Source organism: Tamandua tetradactyla, chromosome 3 (assembly GCF_023851605.1).
Source record: "Tamandua tetradactyla isolate mTamTet1 chromosome 3, mTamTet1.pri, whole genome shotgun sequence".
Taxonomy (NCBI): domain Eukaryota; kingdom Metazoa; phylum Chordata; class Mammalia; order Pilosa; family Myrmecophagidae; genus Tamandua; species Tamandua tetradactyla.
This window is the reverse complement of record NC_135329.1, coordinates 94453462-94472772: the sequence shown is the minus strand read 5'-3', so window position 1 is coordinate 94472772 and position 19311 is coordinate 94453462. Positions and strand designations below refer to the sequence as shown.

Genomic DNA, 19311 nt, shown 5'->3' with positions numbered 1-19311 from the left:
CTCTACGTTCCAATAGTTACATGAGACACGTTTATAAATTTTGTATCTACAGATATTTCCTGCTGATTCTGTTTCTCTAGAGAACCCTGATTAATACAATCCTTTACACCTGTAGTCCTCAAACTTAATGCACATTCAAATTGCTGGGGGGGTCTTGTTAAAATGTGGTAATGATGCAGGAGGTCTGGGGTGGGATATGAAGTTATTCATTTTTCACACGCTCCCAGTGGATGCCCAGGCTGCTGGTCTGGCTGAGGTCAATGAACCTTGTAAATACCTCGACCCAGAGCAGGGAAGTTGGCTCACTGTGAAAATCTGGCAGCAGACCCTCTGCCCTGGGTCCACTGCTCTTGCTGACTTTCAGTTTCATCCTTTGCTGAGAATGCTGGTTGTCAGTAGTGGTCCAGACCACCCATTTCCATGTAAGCTCCAAGAGGTCAAGGCTTTTTGTCTTTTTTGTGGACCGAGTGTCCCAAATACCTAAAACAAGCTCATTACATTTCTGTTGACTAAATGAATAAGCTCATGGTCTCAGTGCCTGGTCTTTCTCCAGGCTGCCAAATCTGAACCAGTTCTGGTGAACCAGTGGACTTCGTCCCTCTAGCCTTTCTCTTCTTTTGTCCAGAACTTTCTAAAGGAACCCATAGTGATCCACTTCTTCCCTGGTGGTGTAATTCTCGACTTTCTATCATCGCCTTGCTTCCAGGGCATACAGGTCTCCTTGAGGTGGAAAAAGGGAGATTCTCCCTGCCCATGGGCGAGGACCATACAGTCTCACATTATAAATAAAATCACTTCACTCTCCTAAAATCCAGCTTTTCTGCCAGATAAGATCATTAATGCCAAAGTCTTCTTGCTGTCTGTGATTTTACTCTCTAGGATCTTATAGTCCCTCTTTTTGGCTTGGCTTCCATCAAGTCCCCTGTTTCAGTGTGTCAGCTCCATTTGGACCCCCGTGTAGACATCGTTCCAATTATTTCCCATCAGATTCCAGGCCATGTGGCTGAGCACTTGTTAACCCCAAACACTCTGCCTGAGGTTGGTCTATGCAAGGCATTAGTAGAACTTTAGGGGGTGCTGTTGTCTACCATCACTCTCAGGCCCCCAGCTTCTCACATCTACTGGAGCCAAAATACCCTGCTGCCCACCTAGGGCTTGGGCCAGTGCTGGATATCAGTCTATTCAATCAAATAGGAAACTAAAGCCAAACAGGTTGAGGTAGAAAGCTGTTGAGTTTAGCACCTGTTGAGTGTGAGAGGCCTACAAAGCACACGTGCATAATTATCCCGTAGTTAGCTAGTATTGGCAGGTAGCATGAGCTTCAGAGGTAAGATTATTGTGAGCAGTGGTACTGAATCCAGAATTGGGAAGGGGAAGTGGGGTAAAAGAGCAGAACTGTCTTCTTTTAGAGTGTAATGAAATACTGGGCTGATAGGAGAAACCATCTTCATGTCAGAGGTTTGATTAGAAAACAGGTACATTATATATAATTGGAGGACAATGTTTAAATGAAAAAAAAAGAAGCAGAAGTAGTGGTTGGAAGGAAATGCAAGCCTAAAGAATGCAGAATGCCCAGCAGTGAGTACTGAAGAAGAAGAAAAAAAGCACAGTCGGAAGGGGTTTGCCCCGGGACAACACTTAGGAGACACAGAAATGAAGAAATGGAGATATAGAGGTAGGTTACTGTAAAGTGTAATGTGGAGAGGAAGGGAGTGCTGGCAAAGATATATACAAAGTTATTAGAATATTGGTGTGATCTTGCAGAAGTACCTAAGTCAGCGTGCCCAGAATAAATGTGGGTGGCTGCAGCTTCCAGCAAAAACGGAGGAGGGATAGGAATAAAGAAACACACCTGCAGCTGAAATGTTGACGGAAAGTGCAGGGCAATTTCATGTCAAAGTCAGAGGAGGGATTGAGGTGCTGGATGGGAGGCTTGGACTTCAGTATCCTCATTGATGGGTAAACTAAGACCCAAGGAAGAAAGGTCACCATCAAAAATCGCATTGGCAGCTGAAGCGTTTACAATTTTAATTGGTTATCAAGTAATTATTGTACTTAAATGATATTAAAAAATTATAGTGAAAAACAACAGCTTCTTGCCCCATTCATCACTCCCCAGGCCCACTCCTTAGAGGCTGCTCAAATCTTTCATCTGTTTCCTTAATATTTGCAGTTATTTATTGACTCATCAGTTTTGGATGCTATCTATTGTGCCAGTTTGAAACTGTTGTGGACCCCCAGAAAAGCCATGTTCTTTAGTCCTCACTCACTATTATTGGGTGGGATCTTTTTGACTTTGTTGTTTCCGTGGATATGTGACACACCCAGTTGTGGGTGGGACCTTTTGATTAGATGGTTTCCATGGAGATGTGTCTACATCCATTCAAACTGGGTCTCTTACCAGAATCCTTTTAAGAGGGAACGATTTTAGGAAAAACTTCAGGGCAGACAGAGCTGACATGAGACCTAGATGTTTGGAGATGCAGGGCCCAGCAGATGTTGTCATGTACCTTCCCATGAGATGCTGAGCAAGCCAGAACCCGGAAAAAGCCAAGAAAAGCCAAGAGATAAAACCCAGCCCTGGAGAAGCCAAGTGAGAAGCCCCATAGAAAACAGAGGCTGAAAGCAATGGAGCCCAGGAGCAAGGGACCAGCAGATGCCAGCCATGTGACTTCGTAGCTGACAAAGGTGTTCCAGACAGCATCAGCCTTTCTCGAGTGAAGGTAACCTCTTGTCAGTGCCTTAATTTGGACATTTTCTCAGCCTTAGAACCATAAACCTGCAACTTAATAAATTCTCTATTTAAAAGCCATTCTATTTTTGGTATATGGTATTCTAGCAGCTTTAGCAAACTAATGCACCTATGGAACTCCTTCCTAGTAGATGACCACTAGGACTTCTTACATGCCCCTACTTCTTTCTCTCCATACACCCCTGATGTAATTGCAGCCTAGTTTTGGATACATCACCAGTCACTGCTCACAGGGTTATCACTACGTAATGATTTTGCTCCTGTGCCATGTCCTGCCTATCGGCCATATCACCTTTCTTGTACAAGCCTTTATATTTCCTGAAGTTCATAACTGTCCTGTCTCTCTATTTACTTAGCTTTCTAGGTAGCCAGCTTTAATTTCCTTTAGCTGCTCTGGCATCTTGTCATCTACCCATAAGGACAATTTTTCCACCTATTTTGTTTTTTTCCCTGAACCACCTTCCATGGCCCTCTGGCCTCCTATTCCAGTCTGGGTTGGTTCCTGGTTTGTCCTGGAACTTTGCATTAACAGACTGCACCTTGCGTCCTGCATCCCCTATCTTTCTCTTTCTGTCTCCTCCCTTTCTTACTGGAGTATAACCTGTGGGAGCGTCCTAAAATACATGGGAGGCAATTTTTTGCATCCTTGTGTATCAGCTACTACTAATATATCCCCTAAAGGGTATCAAAGAAGCTAGGGATTTTATTACTGTCTCATAGAGAGAAATCCAGGTATGATACAACAGCCCACACCACATTCAGGGATCCAGACTGCCTCCTTTACACTCCTGTCCTGAGTGAGTGCTTATCACCCAAAATCACAAGATGCTTTTCCAGAGAGAAAGTTAAGAATAGCAGATAGGAAATGATGTGTGTGCTACTTGAGTCTTACCTCCTGTTCTAATTTGCTAGCTGCCAGAATGCAATATACCAGAAACGGAATGGCTTTTAAAAAGGGGAATTTAATAAGTTGCTCGTTTACAGTTCTAAGGCTGAGAAAATGTCCCAATTAAAACAAGTCTATAGAAATGTCCAATCAAGGCATCCAGGGAAAGATACCTTGGTTCAAGAAGGCCGATGAAGTTCAGGGTTTCTCTCTCATCTGGAAGGGCACATGGCGAACACGGCATCATCTGCTAGCTTCTCCTGGCTTCCTGCTTCATGAAGCTCCCCAGGAGGTATTTTCCTTCATCTCCAAAGGTCGCTGGCTTGTGGGCTCTCTGCTTCTCGTAGCTATGTCGCTCTTCTCTGCTCTCTCTGAATCTCTTTCATTCTCCAAAATGTTTCCTCTTTAATAGGACTCCAGAAACTTATGAAGACCCACCCAAATGGGTGGAGATATGTGGTCACCTAATCCAGCTTAACAACCAGAGAGATGATCTGATTACAGTTTCAAACATAGAGTATTGAATAGGAATTATTCTGGCTTTACAAAATGGGATTTTGATTAAAACATGGCTTTTCTAGGGTCCATACATCCTTTCAAACCAGCACCTCCTTTGAGGGGCTTTTCCTATAAGACCTCCGCTTACTTTTATGGTTCAAAAGTGGGTCACGGGTATACCCCTCATGTGCTGGGAAGCCTGGGATAGCTATATTTAGCTGCACATTTTCACTCTCAACAGGTTCTTCTCGACAGGAAGTAAGGAAGAATGGACATTAAGCAAACAACCAGCAGTCATACTTTGCATGCTTAAATGTATTTTTTCTCTATCTCCTCAATTTATTTTAATGTTCCTGGAGAATAGATTCCTAAGTTTAAAAAAAGTTTTTTTCCATAGAATTTCGAATGCATTGGTCCATTGTGTTTTCACTGCCGTTGTTACTCTTGAGAAATCTTGTCATTCTGATTTTCATTTGTTAGTGTTAAATGACCTTGTCTTTCTCTCTGTAAGAGCTTAGCGTCTTTTCTTTGTCTCCAGTGTTTTGAAATATCATAGTGATATGCTTTGGTGTGGATCATGTTTTCATTCAGTATGAAATGAGCCTTTGGAAGATCCTCTCAATCTGGATACTCCTTTATTGTTTCTTTGAAAATTCCCTTCCTTGCTATAAGGATGTCTGATCTCCTGGGCATTTCCTTGGTTCTATCTTCTAATTCTTCTATTAAAATTTTTATTTCAGCTATCATTTTTTAATTTCTAAGAGCTCTTTTTATTATCTAATTATTGCTAATTATAAGTATAATTATCTATAACTATACTGAGATAACTGTAGGCTAAGTGGAGCTTTTAAAAATAAATTTGGAGTTTTGCTTTAGGCTTAAAGTCTAGAATATAATGTCTCCATATTCCAAAGAAAGATGCCAGACCATCCATGCAGGACTTCTAAGAGATAATATAATGAGCCCTGTGCCCTGAAACCACCTCTAGCCCATATTTGAAGAAAGAAAGAAAGAGAGAAAGAGAGAAAGAGAGAAAGAGAGAGCGAGAGAGCGAGAGAGAGAGAGAGAGAGAGAGAGAGAGAGAGAGAGAGAGAGAGAGAGGGAGGGAGGGAGGGAGGGAGGGAGGGAGAAAGGAAGGAAGGAAGGAAGAAAGGGAGAGAGAAAAGGAGAGAAAGGAAGGAAGGAAGGGGGGAGGAAAGAAGGAGGAAGGATGGAAGGAAAGGGAGGGAAGGAGAAGGAAGGACAGAGGAAGGAAGGGCCTACAGACTCTTTAGAGTGAGCCAGGATTTCTTTAAAGAGAGGTTTTATGTGGGACGCTTCTCTCCATCCCTCGGCCCAAGTGAGGGGAAGCTTCATCGCACAAACTCAAGACACTGGGGGTATCTGCCAGAAGTGGGGCTGATATCTCAGCCCCCAGCCAACCTGCTCCATGCTCTTACCTGGGTAGAGTTTGGGGAAAAAGTATTCTTGGGAAAACTAGACCCATGTCCTCTGGAGTTAGGGGATCAGGTGGGTTGGAGGACAGAGAGATGCCTTCCAATGACTTGAGGCTGCCTGGAGATGCTGGTGTAGAACAAAGAAGGGACTGCAGTGGGAAAGGTGCAAACTTTCATAGGCTTGGACAAAGGATTAAGTGGAAAACCAACAATATAGGAGCCAGCTCAAAAGGATCCCACCTCAGAGGGCTGTCCCAGCAGAAAGAACTTGCATTAGGAGTACTTGGAAGGAGAATTAAGGGACCGGCATGAGCTTCCACAGTATTTTACCCAGGGAAGTGTGAGAACAAGCCAAAGTCAAAGGCCCTACGAGACAGTGGGCTAAAAACCCTGCATTAGAAAGGGTCAGCTTTGGGGCATCTGCCACACAGAGGCACCAATGCCAGGTATAACAGCCCCAAACAAATAACGATTTTCCTTCTCTCTTCTAGTACCTGTTCTCTTTGGGCATTAGTTAGTATATAGGGGACTAAGTGGGGTGAGGGAGAGATAAAGGAATAGACTCTGCACCATCACTTCCATTTGGAAGAATCCAGGGTCATTTCCAAGGTACGAAAGGAGAGATAATATGAATTGGACAAAAGATTAAATCAGACTGGACATTTCAATACTTGAAAATGAGACTATTCTATCCTCCAAAGGTAACCAGGAAAGGTTTAGAATCTGTCCAAGATATTGTCCAGGTGCAGGGGAAGGGGAAATCTAACAGAGCAACTTTTAAGAGGAAGAATAGGAAATCAGCTTGTTTCCTGCTTGCACCCTGTCAAGGATAAACCATTTAATAAGTTGGTTATAATAGCATTCTTGACATCTCTTCCATTGTTCCTGTTCTTGTGAAATTATAGTTTCGCCATCATTCAGCGGGATTTCATGAGGGAGAGCAGATGGAAACCTGTGTTCAATACCATTTTTAAACAGCATGTCAATGCAACTAAATTTTTGTTTTTACACTAATAACTCCTTCTTCAGGAAAGACTATGTTGACCTAATATTTGAAATAAGAAATCAACAGACAATAGGACAGCCCCAAATTTGCACTTACATGTTGGGCGTATACCTGTCACATGTTGATTATTTAGAAGAAAGTTAAAACTGTGACACTGCGACTACCGTCTGAACTCCCTTCTCTGAAAGGGTCATCTTTGACTGTCACAGCTGCCACCTGGTGGCCACTCTGATGCATACAGGATGATAATATTACCAAACCACCTACAGGCTTCCTTCCATCCTCTCTCCCTCCCTCCAACCCTCCCTTCCTTCGTTACATCGTCTACGGGTACGCTACTTTGGGGCAGGTTATGGACATGGAGAGAGCTCTGTGTGTCTTTGTCCCTCCTTGAGGAGTTGGCAATCTAATGGGGAGGAAAATGTGGGTTTTTTTTTTTTTTGGGGTGTACCACAGTTTGTTTATTCATTCAGTTATTTTTTTAAACTTTTTTTATTAATTAAAAAAATTAACAAACAAAACATTTAGAAATCATTCCATTCTACATATATAATCATTAATTCTTAATATCATCACATAGTTGCATATTCATCATTTCTTAGTACATTTGCATCGATTTAGAAAAAGAAATAAAAAGACAACAGAAAAAGAAATAAAATGATAATAGAGAAAAAAAAAACTATACGTACCATACCCCTTACCCCCGCTTTCATTTACCACTAGCATTTCAAACTGAATTTATTTTAACATTTGTTCCCCCTATTATTTATTTTTATTCCATATGTTCTACTCTTCTGTTTATATAATAGCTAAAAGGAGCATCAGACATAAGGTTTTCACATTCACAGAGTCTCATTGTGAAAGCTATATCATTGTTCAATCATCATCAAGAAACATGGCTACTGGAACACAGCACTACATTTTCAGGCAATTCCCTCCAGCCTCTCCACTACATCTTGAACAACAAGGTGATATCTACTTAATGCGTAAGAATAACCTCCAGGATAACCTCTCGACTCTGTTTGGAATCTCTCAGCCATTGACACTTTGTCTCATTTCACTCTTCCCCCTTTTGGTCGAGAAGGTTCTCTCAGTCTCTTGATGTTAATTCTCAGCTCATTCTAGGGTTTTTCTCAGTCCCTTGATGCTGAGTCTCAGCTCATTCAAGGATCTTTGTCCCACATTGCCAGGAAGGTCCACACCCCTGGGAGTCATGTCCCACGTAGAGAGGGGGAGGGTGGTGAGACTGCTTATCATATTGGCTGGAGAGAGAGGCCAATATGGGTTTTTTTTAGGGTGGTTTGAAAGAGCTGAAGCTCTAAGGTCCAAGCCTGTGTTTTCAACCTTTAGTTGTCTCTTCTTCCCTGCAATTTAATAGAAGATACTTAAGTCTTTGTCTTTTTTGTAAGCCAGAACAACAAAAGCCCAGCTATCTCTCAGCCATGCCACTCCCTCTAAACCATTTCCCTTCTTTTCTTCTATTCAGTCAAGCTTCTCTAAAGAAGACTCTATGTCCTGTCTCCTCTTCTTGCCTCCAACTCATTTTTTGTTTCTCTTTATTTTAATTTTAATGTATTTTATTATAAAATAATTAAAATATGCAAAATAAGAATAATATAATAATCACCCATGCACTCATCACCAACCTTTATCAAATGTTGACATATGTCATATTTGCTTCAGGTCTTCTTTCCCCAAGAAACAAAACATTACATAGTTTCCTCCTCTGTGCTCCCTTTTTCCCTCCTCCCTCCCCAAAGAAAACCACAATCATGAGTTTACTGTTTATCATCTCCATACATGCTTCCACACTTTTACCATGTATCTATGTATCCATAAGCACTGAAAAGTATTATATTGAATGTTTGTAAATTTAGCAAGTCATTAGGAAGGTTTCTGTGCTGGTTTGAATCTGTTGTGTGCCGGCAGAGAAGCCAAGTTCCCTAATCCTTATTCAGTATTGCTGGGGGTGGGGAGCTTTTTTATTGTTTCCAAGGAGATGTGACCCACCCAATTTTGGGTGGCAACTTTTCTTTTTTTGCATGGGCAGGCACTGGGAAGCGAACCCAGGTCTCTGGCATGGCAGCAAGAACTCTGCCTGCTGAGCCACCCTGGTCCACCTGGTAACCTTTGAGTAGATGGTTTCCATGGAGATGCATCTCCACCCATTCAAGGTGGGGTTGCTTACTGGAGCCCCATAAGAGGGAACAAATTGGGAAAAAAGCTTTAGAGCCACCAGAACCAATAGTGCCAATAGAACGGACAGAGCCCTAGGAAAGCCACTGAAGATTCCTGGAGAGAAAGCTGGCAGACATCGTCATGTGCCTTTCCAGCTGAGAGAAAAACCCTGAACATCATCAACCTTCTTGAACCAAGGTATTTTTCCATGGATGCCTTAGATTGGACATTTTTATATCCTTGTTTTAGTCTGGACATTTTCATGGTCTTAGGACTATAAACTTGCAACTTAATAAATTCCCCTTTTAAAAAGCCATTCCATTTCTAGTATATTGCATTCACACAGCTTACTGACCAAAACAGTTGCTTTAAAATAATTCAACCATATATTAATTTTTTAGTATATATCCATAATAAACATGGAGGTGTAGTTCATTTTCACCGCTGTATGTTATTCCATTGTATGAAGACAACACAAATTATACATTCATTCTTCTTTTAATGAACATTTAGGTTGCTTTCAGTATTTTTCTATTTTAAACGATGCTTGCTGTAAAGTCTCATACCCATCTCCTTGTCCACATGTGCAGTTCTTGAGAAGATGACCCTCTGTTTTTCTTCCCATCCTGGAAAGTGGGGGAGGACCTCCCCAGGGGTCCTCTCCACCAAACATCTTTGCTAGCCCACAGATCCTCCGATGGACACCAACAAATGTCTCTATTCCCAGCGCTGGATATGGTCTTCCATCCGCCCAATCTGAGAACAGAAGTGAGCCACCTTCCAAGCTGATCCCTTTGTAAAATGAGTCTACTTCTGAAGATCCAGAATCACAGTAAGATGTTTTTTCCCTCTCTCTACTAAAGCAATTCCGATTTCTTTCTCTCTTAGTTTTATTGCTATCAAGTGATGATACAATGGTTCAAATGGAAGCTTGCTAGGATTATAACGTTTACGATGATTTATACTTTACATTATTTAAATAGCGATCTTATAAATTAATGGCTTCCAGATTATTCTATTTGTAGGTAGAGAAATTAGAGTTTTTGTTGTTTTTAATATGTTCGATAACATTATCCAGAAACAATGCAATCGTTTTTTTTTCTTTGCCAAGACAAGTGGTGGGTTTGGAGACAGTATTTTATAAATCTATAAATGTATTGTATGAATCTTACAGTAAAGTGTTTCCATCTTATCTGATTTTGATAGTGAAAGTATAATGTGTTTTTAGTACTCCTTAAGAGTATCACCCATTGATCCAGAAACACAGCACCTCTGACCTCTCTTCTAATGTAACTTTGGATTTTCGCTCATTTAGTTTCACATGGAAGCCTGATACAATTATCATTCCTAGGATAATGCCATGTAGATGTAGTTTATTTAGAAGTGAATTTCATGAGTCAACTGTATCCTTTTCTTCCATTTCTATGTAGCGTAGGGGTCAGATTTAGTCGTTACAGTTTACAAAGTCCCTAGCAGCATAATTAGTAGTAAGGAGTTTTACAGGAGCAGTCTCGCTGTTAGGGACATTTAAAACTCAAAGTCCATTTCTGCAGGTGAAGTGCTTAGTGTGAAATCCAAACCCTTGTCTGGGGCCCATGGATTCTGGGGGGCAGGGCCCTGCCAGCCTTGCCGACACTCCACTGAGCTCCTTCCTCCTGATCCAAAAGGTCTTTCCCTCTTTACCTAATGCTTACTCATCCACAGGTCTGAAATGCTATGTCCTTGGAGAAACTTCCCTAGTTTCTCACTCAAAACCTTTCCTTCTTTTCCTTCTTGTCATACATCCTCCACCTTTCAACTTGTTATCAATGCACTTATTTTGACTTTTTGATGTGATTATCTGGTGACTGTCCATGTTTACTCATACCCATTTCATTCAGTTTCTGTATCCAGTGCTGTTCAGGCAGAGTTGGCAGTGCTTATGGCATTTGGGAGACAATTCTTCCTTGTGTGATATACACTGAGGTAGTCAATTTATGCTGTGAAAACGATGCTCGATAAACCAAATCTCAGTGCCTACAACAAACATTTAAATCCCACCCCCTAAAGCTCCACACCCCATATTCACCCCACTCCGCAGGTTCCACTCTCCAGACCCCTCTCCCCTCTCCCAGACTTCTCCCCTAAGCTGCCATGCTCCAAGCAGTTAATAAAGCTCCTACTGGCTTGTCTCTAGGCAGAGAGCAAGGTGAGAGGGTGAGAACAGGTATGAGGAGCAATGGATTACCCAGAAAATCTATGATGCTCCTTCTGCCTGGAATGCTTCTCCCTGAAATCTTCCATGGAATCCTTTAGTCATTCAGGTCTCCTCAAAATGGTACCTCACAGCTCCTATCCTGACCCCTTCATCTAAGAGAACCGCTGTTCCCAGCTCTTACTTAATCTTTATTTCTTTCCACAATAGCACTTATGTCTATGTGATAGTATCGTATTAATTTACATGTTTAATTTCTTTCTGTAATTATCTGGTCTGGTGTGCTGATTATAATATCACCAGCACCAAAATCTGCTTCTGGCACTGAGAACAGTGGTTCTTAAGTTGGCTGCTCTTTGGAATCACCTGTGAAGCTTTAAAAATTCCAGTGACAACCTAAAATGAGAAATGTCAAACTATTAAATCACTTGAGCAAGAAAATGCTAGATATCATTTTCTCCATGAGAAAACAAACACATTCCCAGCCCAACTCTGTCACCCTATAAAGACAGGAAAATAGGCCAGTCTCTTACTTGGAAAGTTAGCCACTCGTGTTTATTTAAAATACTGCACAAGCATTTACGACAGGAGACTCATCATATTATTCTCCAGGCCCTAGCCCCTGGGGATGCTTTATACACAGCCATTTAGGCTTTCCCGCTACGTGAGATTTTGCTACCTATCCCTAGACTTCTGTGCTTGCCTGGTAGTAGCAGATATTCTCAAACATGTTTATTCATCACTATGAAGTTTGGTCCTTGTTAAATCCTATTTAATGTTGCTAATAGTGTGTGATTTGGAAAATTATGGAAGTTATTGCAATTCTATAATAAAACTATTTCTATGGAAAAATGAACTGGAGGAAACAATAATTGTGTGTGTCTATGTATGCATGTGTGTGTTCTCCTCTAGTCAGCAGCAGAGGGGGCTAAATCTGCTTGCACTAGCTGTGCCTCCATTATTTTGCTGTAGAAATGTGACCTGTTAACTAGAGGATGATATCTTGTAAAATTTTACTGCCTGACACCAGGAGACAAATAAGAATTTTCAGGAAGAACTCATTTCAACTAAGGATTCTTAGTTTGTTTGCAGATTTTGAATTGTGTGTGCTATTGTGATCTATAAAGAAGCAATCGTAATGAAGTCACTGTTTACCACTGTATTGTGTGTAAAACTTGATATACTTAAAGGGGAAAAAAAAAATCAATGTTCCTCTCTCTCCCCAGGCCAATTATATCAATATCTCTAGGATGGAACCCAGGCATTGGTAGCTTTTAAAGCTCTCCAGGTGATTACAATGTGCAGCCAAGCTTGAGAGTCACTAAGATAGAGGGAACTCAGTAATATTTCTTGGATGAATGGATGGAAGGACAGATACATAGATGGATGGATGGATTGATTAATTAAAAATTTGGGACTCTGGTCCCAACACTGCTATAAGGTGCTGCTTGACCTCAAGCTGTGTCATTCTACTTTTTCTGAGCATGTATTATTGCACTAGATGCCTCCTAACGTCCCCTCCAGCTTAAGGGCTTTACAATTCCCTTTCCTGGATTATAACAAGAGCCTAGGAGAAGCCTGGGGACAGAATGATCGATGGAAAACTCTATCCAGCTTAAAGGTAATCCTAAAAGGAAGCTCTTTACTATGGCACCCCTTTGTCCAAGACTGGAAAGTCTGTGTGAGGCTTCCAAGAATCTTACAATTAAAAGAACACTGCACAGCCATGAACCAGATGTGCAAAGGAGGGACAGAATGACTGATTCCTAATGCCAAATATATCACTGGGATACCTGGGGTCAGGGGAGAGGGAGAGAGATGCATTATCTGGGAGTCTTCAGAAACCTCCTTCTCAGTCATTGTCTATTGAAAGTCTTCTCCACAGCTGTATGTGCTGCCTCTCACATGTGGGCTACTCAGGCTTTCTTGGCTGCTGTCACAGCTGTTATGCTGGGATCTTAGAGGTAAAACAAACAAAACAAACACATCTCCAGCCCAACTCTGTTACTGTCACCCTATAAAGACAGGAAAATAGGCCAGTCTCTTACTGGGAAAGTTAGCCACTCGTGTTTATTTAAAATACTGCACAAGCATTTGCAACAGGAGACTCATCGTATTATTCTCCATGCCCTACCCTCTGGGGATATTTTATACACAGCTATTTAGGCTTTCCTGCTATGTGAGATTTTGCTACCTGTCCCTAGACTTCTGTGCTTGCCTGGTCACCCAGCAGTGGCCACAATGATTATCACCCTCCATTTCCCCTCTTCCTGTACCATCTCAGGGAAGGATACTTTTAATATCAGAATAACAACAACGTTGGGAAATTATGAGAGCAGGTACCTTAGAAATTGAATCTTATTGGCTTCACAATAGGTGAGAACAACATGTCACACAACACATGCAGGATGACTTTTATCTCAACATCTTAACTTGCATATTCAGATCACACGTTCAAATTATTGGGGGGGGGGGCGGGTGTGGGGTGGAGTATAGGCCCACAGCTCTGTATATTTGCTGTCACCTTTAAGAAGGAACTGGGCTCTTTTAAGGCCCTTCCAACTACTTCTGTGCTCTGGTTCCTGGCAAACCTCTGCTCTGTCAGGATAAAACCAGGAGGGGTATAAAAGGTGCAAAAAATTTCTCAAGGACAAAATTTACCGAGTACCTACTTTTTAAGATGCTAAGTACAGAGAAACACACACACACAATCTCTTTGATCCCAAGGAGCTCATAGCTGGTACAGTCCTCCCTGTCCCCCTCTAGCCCCCCCCCCCCATAGAGGGAACGATTTCTTCTATAGTAAAGTTTTCACAGAAGTCACCTCTTCATCATTTAAAAATGAAAAAAAAAAAGCTAGAGAAACACATTATGGGGCAGGAATGGGGTTTGTGCCTGAGGAGACAACTAAAAAAAAAAAAAAAAAAATAGCAACCATCTTCTGAACAGCCAAAGGATGTCCGGACTCCGATTAGGGTGCATCACGTAAGTGGTGTGGCAGTTAAAGTAACATGCACATTATACGCACATTCTCGGAGATGTCCTCCCTCCTGGAAGACCCAGGAATCTGGGGCGGGAGACATTATCCTAAGCAAGGACTCCTGGGGAAAAAGATGATGCTGGCTCGCACGCTGGGGAGGGCAGCGGGCGGGAAGAATCTCTTCTCTAGGGATCTGTTTCCTAGTCCGTATATCGGGAGGTTTGTTCAAGGTCATGTTAATCAGGGCATCCCCCGATTCCGAGCTAGAACCGGTCCGGGGTCTGGAAACCCCACGCTCATCTCTGCTCTGATTCTGGCTAGGGAGCTAAGGGGCTTCTCATGCTCCACGGGAGGCAGGGATGGGGTCAGAGAGGCCCGAATGCAAAACTTCCCCAAGACGCAGAACGCAGCCCTTTTCGTGAAGGGCCTGGCAGAAAAGATCCGAGCCCGGCGGGAACCTCGAAGCAAGTAGCAGCGTCAGATCTCAGCCCTTCGTGAGGATCTCAGCCCTTCAGGCCGATTCACGCCTCGCGTCGCCCCGCTGGCTTCGCGCAGGCGCAATCGCTTTACGCCCCGCCCCAGCGCGCATGCTCTGCTTGGCCTCCGCGCTTGGGGCTGGCGGTGGCTGCTGCGGCTGCCGCGGCGGAGGAAGTTTCCGCTTTGCACTCCACCCCGGTAGCAGCTTCGCGGCCAGGAACAGCTTCCTCCGGGCGTTCCCGGGGCTTCGTTGCCGCCGCCCGCCTGCCCAACCGGATCATGGGCTTCCCCAAGGGGTCCGAGGGCCAGGGTCTCCCGGAGGTAAGGACATGCCCGGGTTCCTAGGAGAGGGTTGAACCTCCAGGGGCGGCAGGCAGAGGGGGGGCCCTGTGCTGCAATTGGGGGCGCCCCGCCCTCTTCCTCAGGTTTGTCCGCCCCTAGGGAGCACCAGCTCTGTCAGCCCCTGCAAGAGTAGGTCTCCTTGCGCGAGCTAGGGGGCTGGGTGGGTGAAGACAAACTTCCGCCGCTCCCGGGTCTCCTGGAACGGAGGTGGCCTTCCCGGACGGACACCTGCCCTGACGCAGCTGGCGGTCCCGCGGGGCTCCTGGCTCCCACCATCCACTTCGCCGCTCTCCCGGGCAGTCTCCCTCCTCACCCCCAGGGCCGCAAGGCTCGTCCAGAGAGCTGAGGCTGCTGCGCCCTGGAGGTCACGAGACGCGCGCGCTGGGACTGTCCGGCTCGGGTTGTGCAAAGGCTGGGGAGTTTCTGGCGCCGAACCGCCGCTTTTCTGGGGTCTGGGGGTCTCCCAAACAGCTCCATCCGCCTCCTTGTCGGTATGGTAAGCTGCCCTGCATTTATCTCCACCCCCAACCCCCCACCCCCCTGTCCCGGGAGGAAGTTAGGGAACTCTGCGCGCACCCGAGTTGTGTCCCGCGTGGTCAGCGCTCCGCGGAATTCGGGGTGGAGAGGTGCTCTTCATTGGGATTGTTGAGGCCCGAGACCCAGCGCCCGGTGGAAGGGACGCTGTCTCTCCGGAACATAGCTTTCCGGGCCGGGGGTGGGGAGTGCGGGAGGGTGTCGTTAAGTCCTCATTGGGTCCCCGGAACAGGGTAGTCTGTGATTTGCGAATTTCCACGTTGATTGGGAATAAAGGAGAAGTGCATTTCCTTCTGGTTGCAAATTTCACTTAGTTTGATTGCATCTATCTTTCTTCTCAGTTAATTTACTCAGAAGCCAGGCCAGTTTAGTAGACTGTTGAAAAAAATGGAATCCAAGCTGCACCTCCACCCCACCACCCCTAAAGCTCTGAAGCACGCATTTGGGTGGGGGGACTCATTTTTACACCCAGTGAGAGATCCCTTCACACTGCTTCCAGCTGAATGTGTTTCTCTCTGCTGCTCCCAGATCCTCAGTCCATTTATCGCATGTGTTCTGGGTGCAGAAGCTGGGGATGTATTGATGGACAGACGTGTCTGTCAGTGTGTGCTCTCAGAGTGCAAGTCCCATTTGTTGTTACCTTGAGAAAAACTCACAAGTGTAATGTTGGCCAAATACCTGTATTCGAAGAAACCTTACCAGCACGTTGCCTTGATGGGTTCTGAGATATGAAGAACCATCTATACTGTGATATTTAAAGTTTTCACTTTCTCACTTCTTTATTCTACCCTCTCATCAGGTTTTTACCTGGCCTTTTGCTGTAGATTCCTACCTCGCCTCCCAGTTTTTTCCTTCCCACAGCGCTGCCAAGGGGGTCTTTCTGAAATAAAAAGTATGTCCCTTTGTTTAACCATTCACTGACTGCTAGGAGGCTGGGTACGATTTGTCACTGTTCTCCCAGAGCCTGGTAAAGGCGCTCAGGGCGAATATAATCAAATTATTATTATGCAGTTCAAAAACTATTACATGTGAATATGGGTAATTGGTGTCATTAAGCTGTCATTAGTCCAGTTAATTCATTAAATTCAATATTTTTAACCCTTTACTGTATGTGAAAGATAGGAAACTGGATATGGCTCTGCCTTCCAGCTTATTTTCAAACAGAGAAGAAAAAAGTAGGGGGCAATTGAGAATTTATTGTGCTTGGTTTAAGAGTTCACCGTCATTTGTCTTTATCAGAATTTTAGTTTTAACACTCGAATATATTAATCAGCCTGGTAGGTTTTTATGGCTTCAAGAGAGGTAATTCTTTCATTCTCTTCATATTAGCCAGTAGACCTTTTCCATTTTGTTTCATTGTTAATCTGCAAGTGAATTTGGAGTTTTATTAACTCCCCCCATTCAGTGTCTTGTGCCAAAAATTATTTCACAAGTTATATTGCAAAAGTGAATTTCATGGGCCACGGTGGCTCTGCAGGCAGACTTTTCGCCTGCCATGCCAGAGACCCGGGTTTGATTCCTGGTGCCTGCCCATGTAAAAAAAAAAGAAAAAAGTGAATTTCATGTGGAAGTGAGTGAATGGAAAGTCTGGGCTTGCACTTGCCATGGGTGACTAGCAGTTGGCCCTAAATATGAGTTGAAGGCAGGGATGATGCTCTGTGATGTATTGTCATCCACCTCTCCTTGGAAGTGTTTTTGTGGTAAATGATGGGTGAACAAATGAAGGGCTCCTGTCTTGCATCCAGGAATTTTAAGAGGTAATTAGATCATCTCTCCCCCTTTTTTTCTTCTCTGTTTGAAAATAAGCCGTAACTGTTTGTATTCTGTTTTCTCTGAGTCTCTCCACTTGTATATGTTTCTCACCCATCCAAGATCTTTTACAGAAGGAATAAAAGGTCTGAATAATTTTACTTTATTTCTTTATGTCCATTAGTAACTAGAGATTGCTAATCTTCAGAATCTTTATTAGACTGGGCCAGACCCGTTTGAGAGAGAGAGAAGTAAAATGAACATTGGCTTAAGACCGTCATCCTCCTTTTCCCCCCTCACAAAGCGTTATCAATCACTTTAATAATTCCATGTTCAACATGTTAACATGTATGCTCCCCCTTCTAGCAGTGTGTGCCTCAAAATAAACTTGGCTTTCCATTATTAATGTCATCAACATGTAAAATATGTTGTTAGTGCATGACTGGCATAGGTATTTTGTGTAATGAATTAAGTGCATCATTCCATATATAAGTGTATCCCTGCAGCCTAATGCTGTTTCGTGCAGAGAAATAAACATGGGGATATAATAGATGGGTTCTCTCCTAATCCAGCTAACATCCCAGTTGTAAAGACAGGCATGTCCATAAACACCAGACAGGTCACTCAGAAGAGGGTGATACTTAATTGTGTGAATGGCATGGACTATAAATAAAATAGAAACACAGGGGAGTGACCATTTCAGGCTGGATTTGTAGGGATGGCATCTAATAGCAGCTAGGATTTGAAGGTGGTTTCTAGATAAGAATAGCAAGAAAAGGGGGGCAGTATGAACAATGAAGAAATGAGAATGGCAGTGTTTGTCTGGATTGTTTGGGGGGTGGGGCTAAGAAATATAGAATTTATCATATAAATAGTGTATGATACATTGAAGGTGGGAAATAGGGGATGAGCTAAAGAGGGATAACGTGAAAGCTGTGATTTAGGAAGGAGTGAGCAAGACAAATTAACAGAGAAGGAAGATTGATAGGCAGTTGCAATAGTGCTGGCATGAAGTGTGAATAAAAGAAAGGGAGAGTAAACGCTTAATACATAGTAAATGAAAAATTAACAGACATCTTTGGGTGAAGAAGTGACGATAGGTATGAGGTAGCATTTTATAGAGAGATTGTTTCTGATTTTCTGTGATAATGGGAGAGAGGAAAGGGGCAGTTGATGAAAATAAATGGATGCAGAAATTCAGAATATTTAAACGAATGCAGTAGATAACCCCCTGGGGTAAACTGAGGATATAAATGAAAAACTTGAAATCAAATCCCAATTTAAATAGGTTAGGTGAATTCATTATTTAAGACAATACTATTTGGCAGTAATTGCCTTTTAATATGTTTGGGTTGAAAACCTTCCTTACGTTTGCTTTAGAAATGAAAGAGAGAAATACAGAGGGAGATACATATTTGAATTCCTTTCTTTGTTCTTGCCCATCTTGTCGGTAATCTGTTATTAGGATGAGTAGAAAGTTAAAAAACAAAAAAGAAAACTCTGTTCCTGTCCATATGGAGTTTATAATCTAGTGGAGCAGCCTGTCGATGGAACCATATGTTAGAGAGGAGGCCATGTGCTCTCAGCGTCGCTTTCTCCCAATTCCCTCAGCACCTGATGAATAATCTGTACTACCTGCGTGTCTTCTCTCTACTGATGATGATTAACATCTCTTTGAGGATGGGACCCTGTTCTTTGTGACTCGGGTAGCACTTGTCCATGTAACGTCTGCATGAGTACTTGCTAGATTTCAGGGATTGAAATCAGATGCAGGAATACAACCCTGTCACCTGTTCTTTGCAATGAGATTATGGCACCAGGGGTTCTATCTGGTGTTCTTTTATTCAAGGTAGCTTTTACCAGTCAAACTTTTAACTTTTGTTTTAGGTGGAAACAAGAGAAGATGAAGAACAAAATGTCAAGTTGACTGAAATTCTGGAGCTTTTAGTTGCAGCTGGGTATTTCAGGGCAAGAATTAAAGGCTTGTCACCTTTCGACAAGGTAAGAGGAAACTTTTCTAGCTGTTAAGCTCTTTTTTATTTTTTTTAAATCCTATCTTCATTGTATAACTTCACCATCACCTTTGATCTTTCCATTCCTCTCTTTTGGGGTGTATGGGCTATGGCCATTCTAAATTTTCCATATTGGAAGGGTCTGTCACTAATGTGGGGTAGGGAGATGGAACTATCTGATGTACTGGAGAGGCTGGGCTAGGTTTCAGGACTTATCCGGACCAGGGACCCATCTGGAGGTTGTTGGTTTCTGGAAAGTTACTCTAG

The 19311-nt window shown here is 43.1% G+C and overlaps 1 protein-coding gene across 2 annotated transcripts in view; it reads left to right on the top strand.

Annotated features, from left to right (window-relative positions):
• Positions 1-14522: 14522 nt before the first annotated feature.
• Positions 14523-19311, top strand: part of CCDC93 (CCC complex scaffolding subunit CCDC93) — a 137198-nt gene continuing 132409 nt past the window's right edge. The window contains exons 1-2 of one of the 2 annotated variants that reach the window (XM_077153542.1): positions 14523-14728; positions 18920-19033. In XM_077153542.1, the coding sequence (XP_077009657.1) occupies positions 14687-14728; positions 18920-19033 (156 nt within the window). In that variant the 5' untranslated portion in view covers positions 14523-14686. The remainder of the gene's footprint in view (positions 14729-18919; positions 19034-19311) is intronic. The other variant, XM_077153543.1, reaches the window with a different exon arrangement.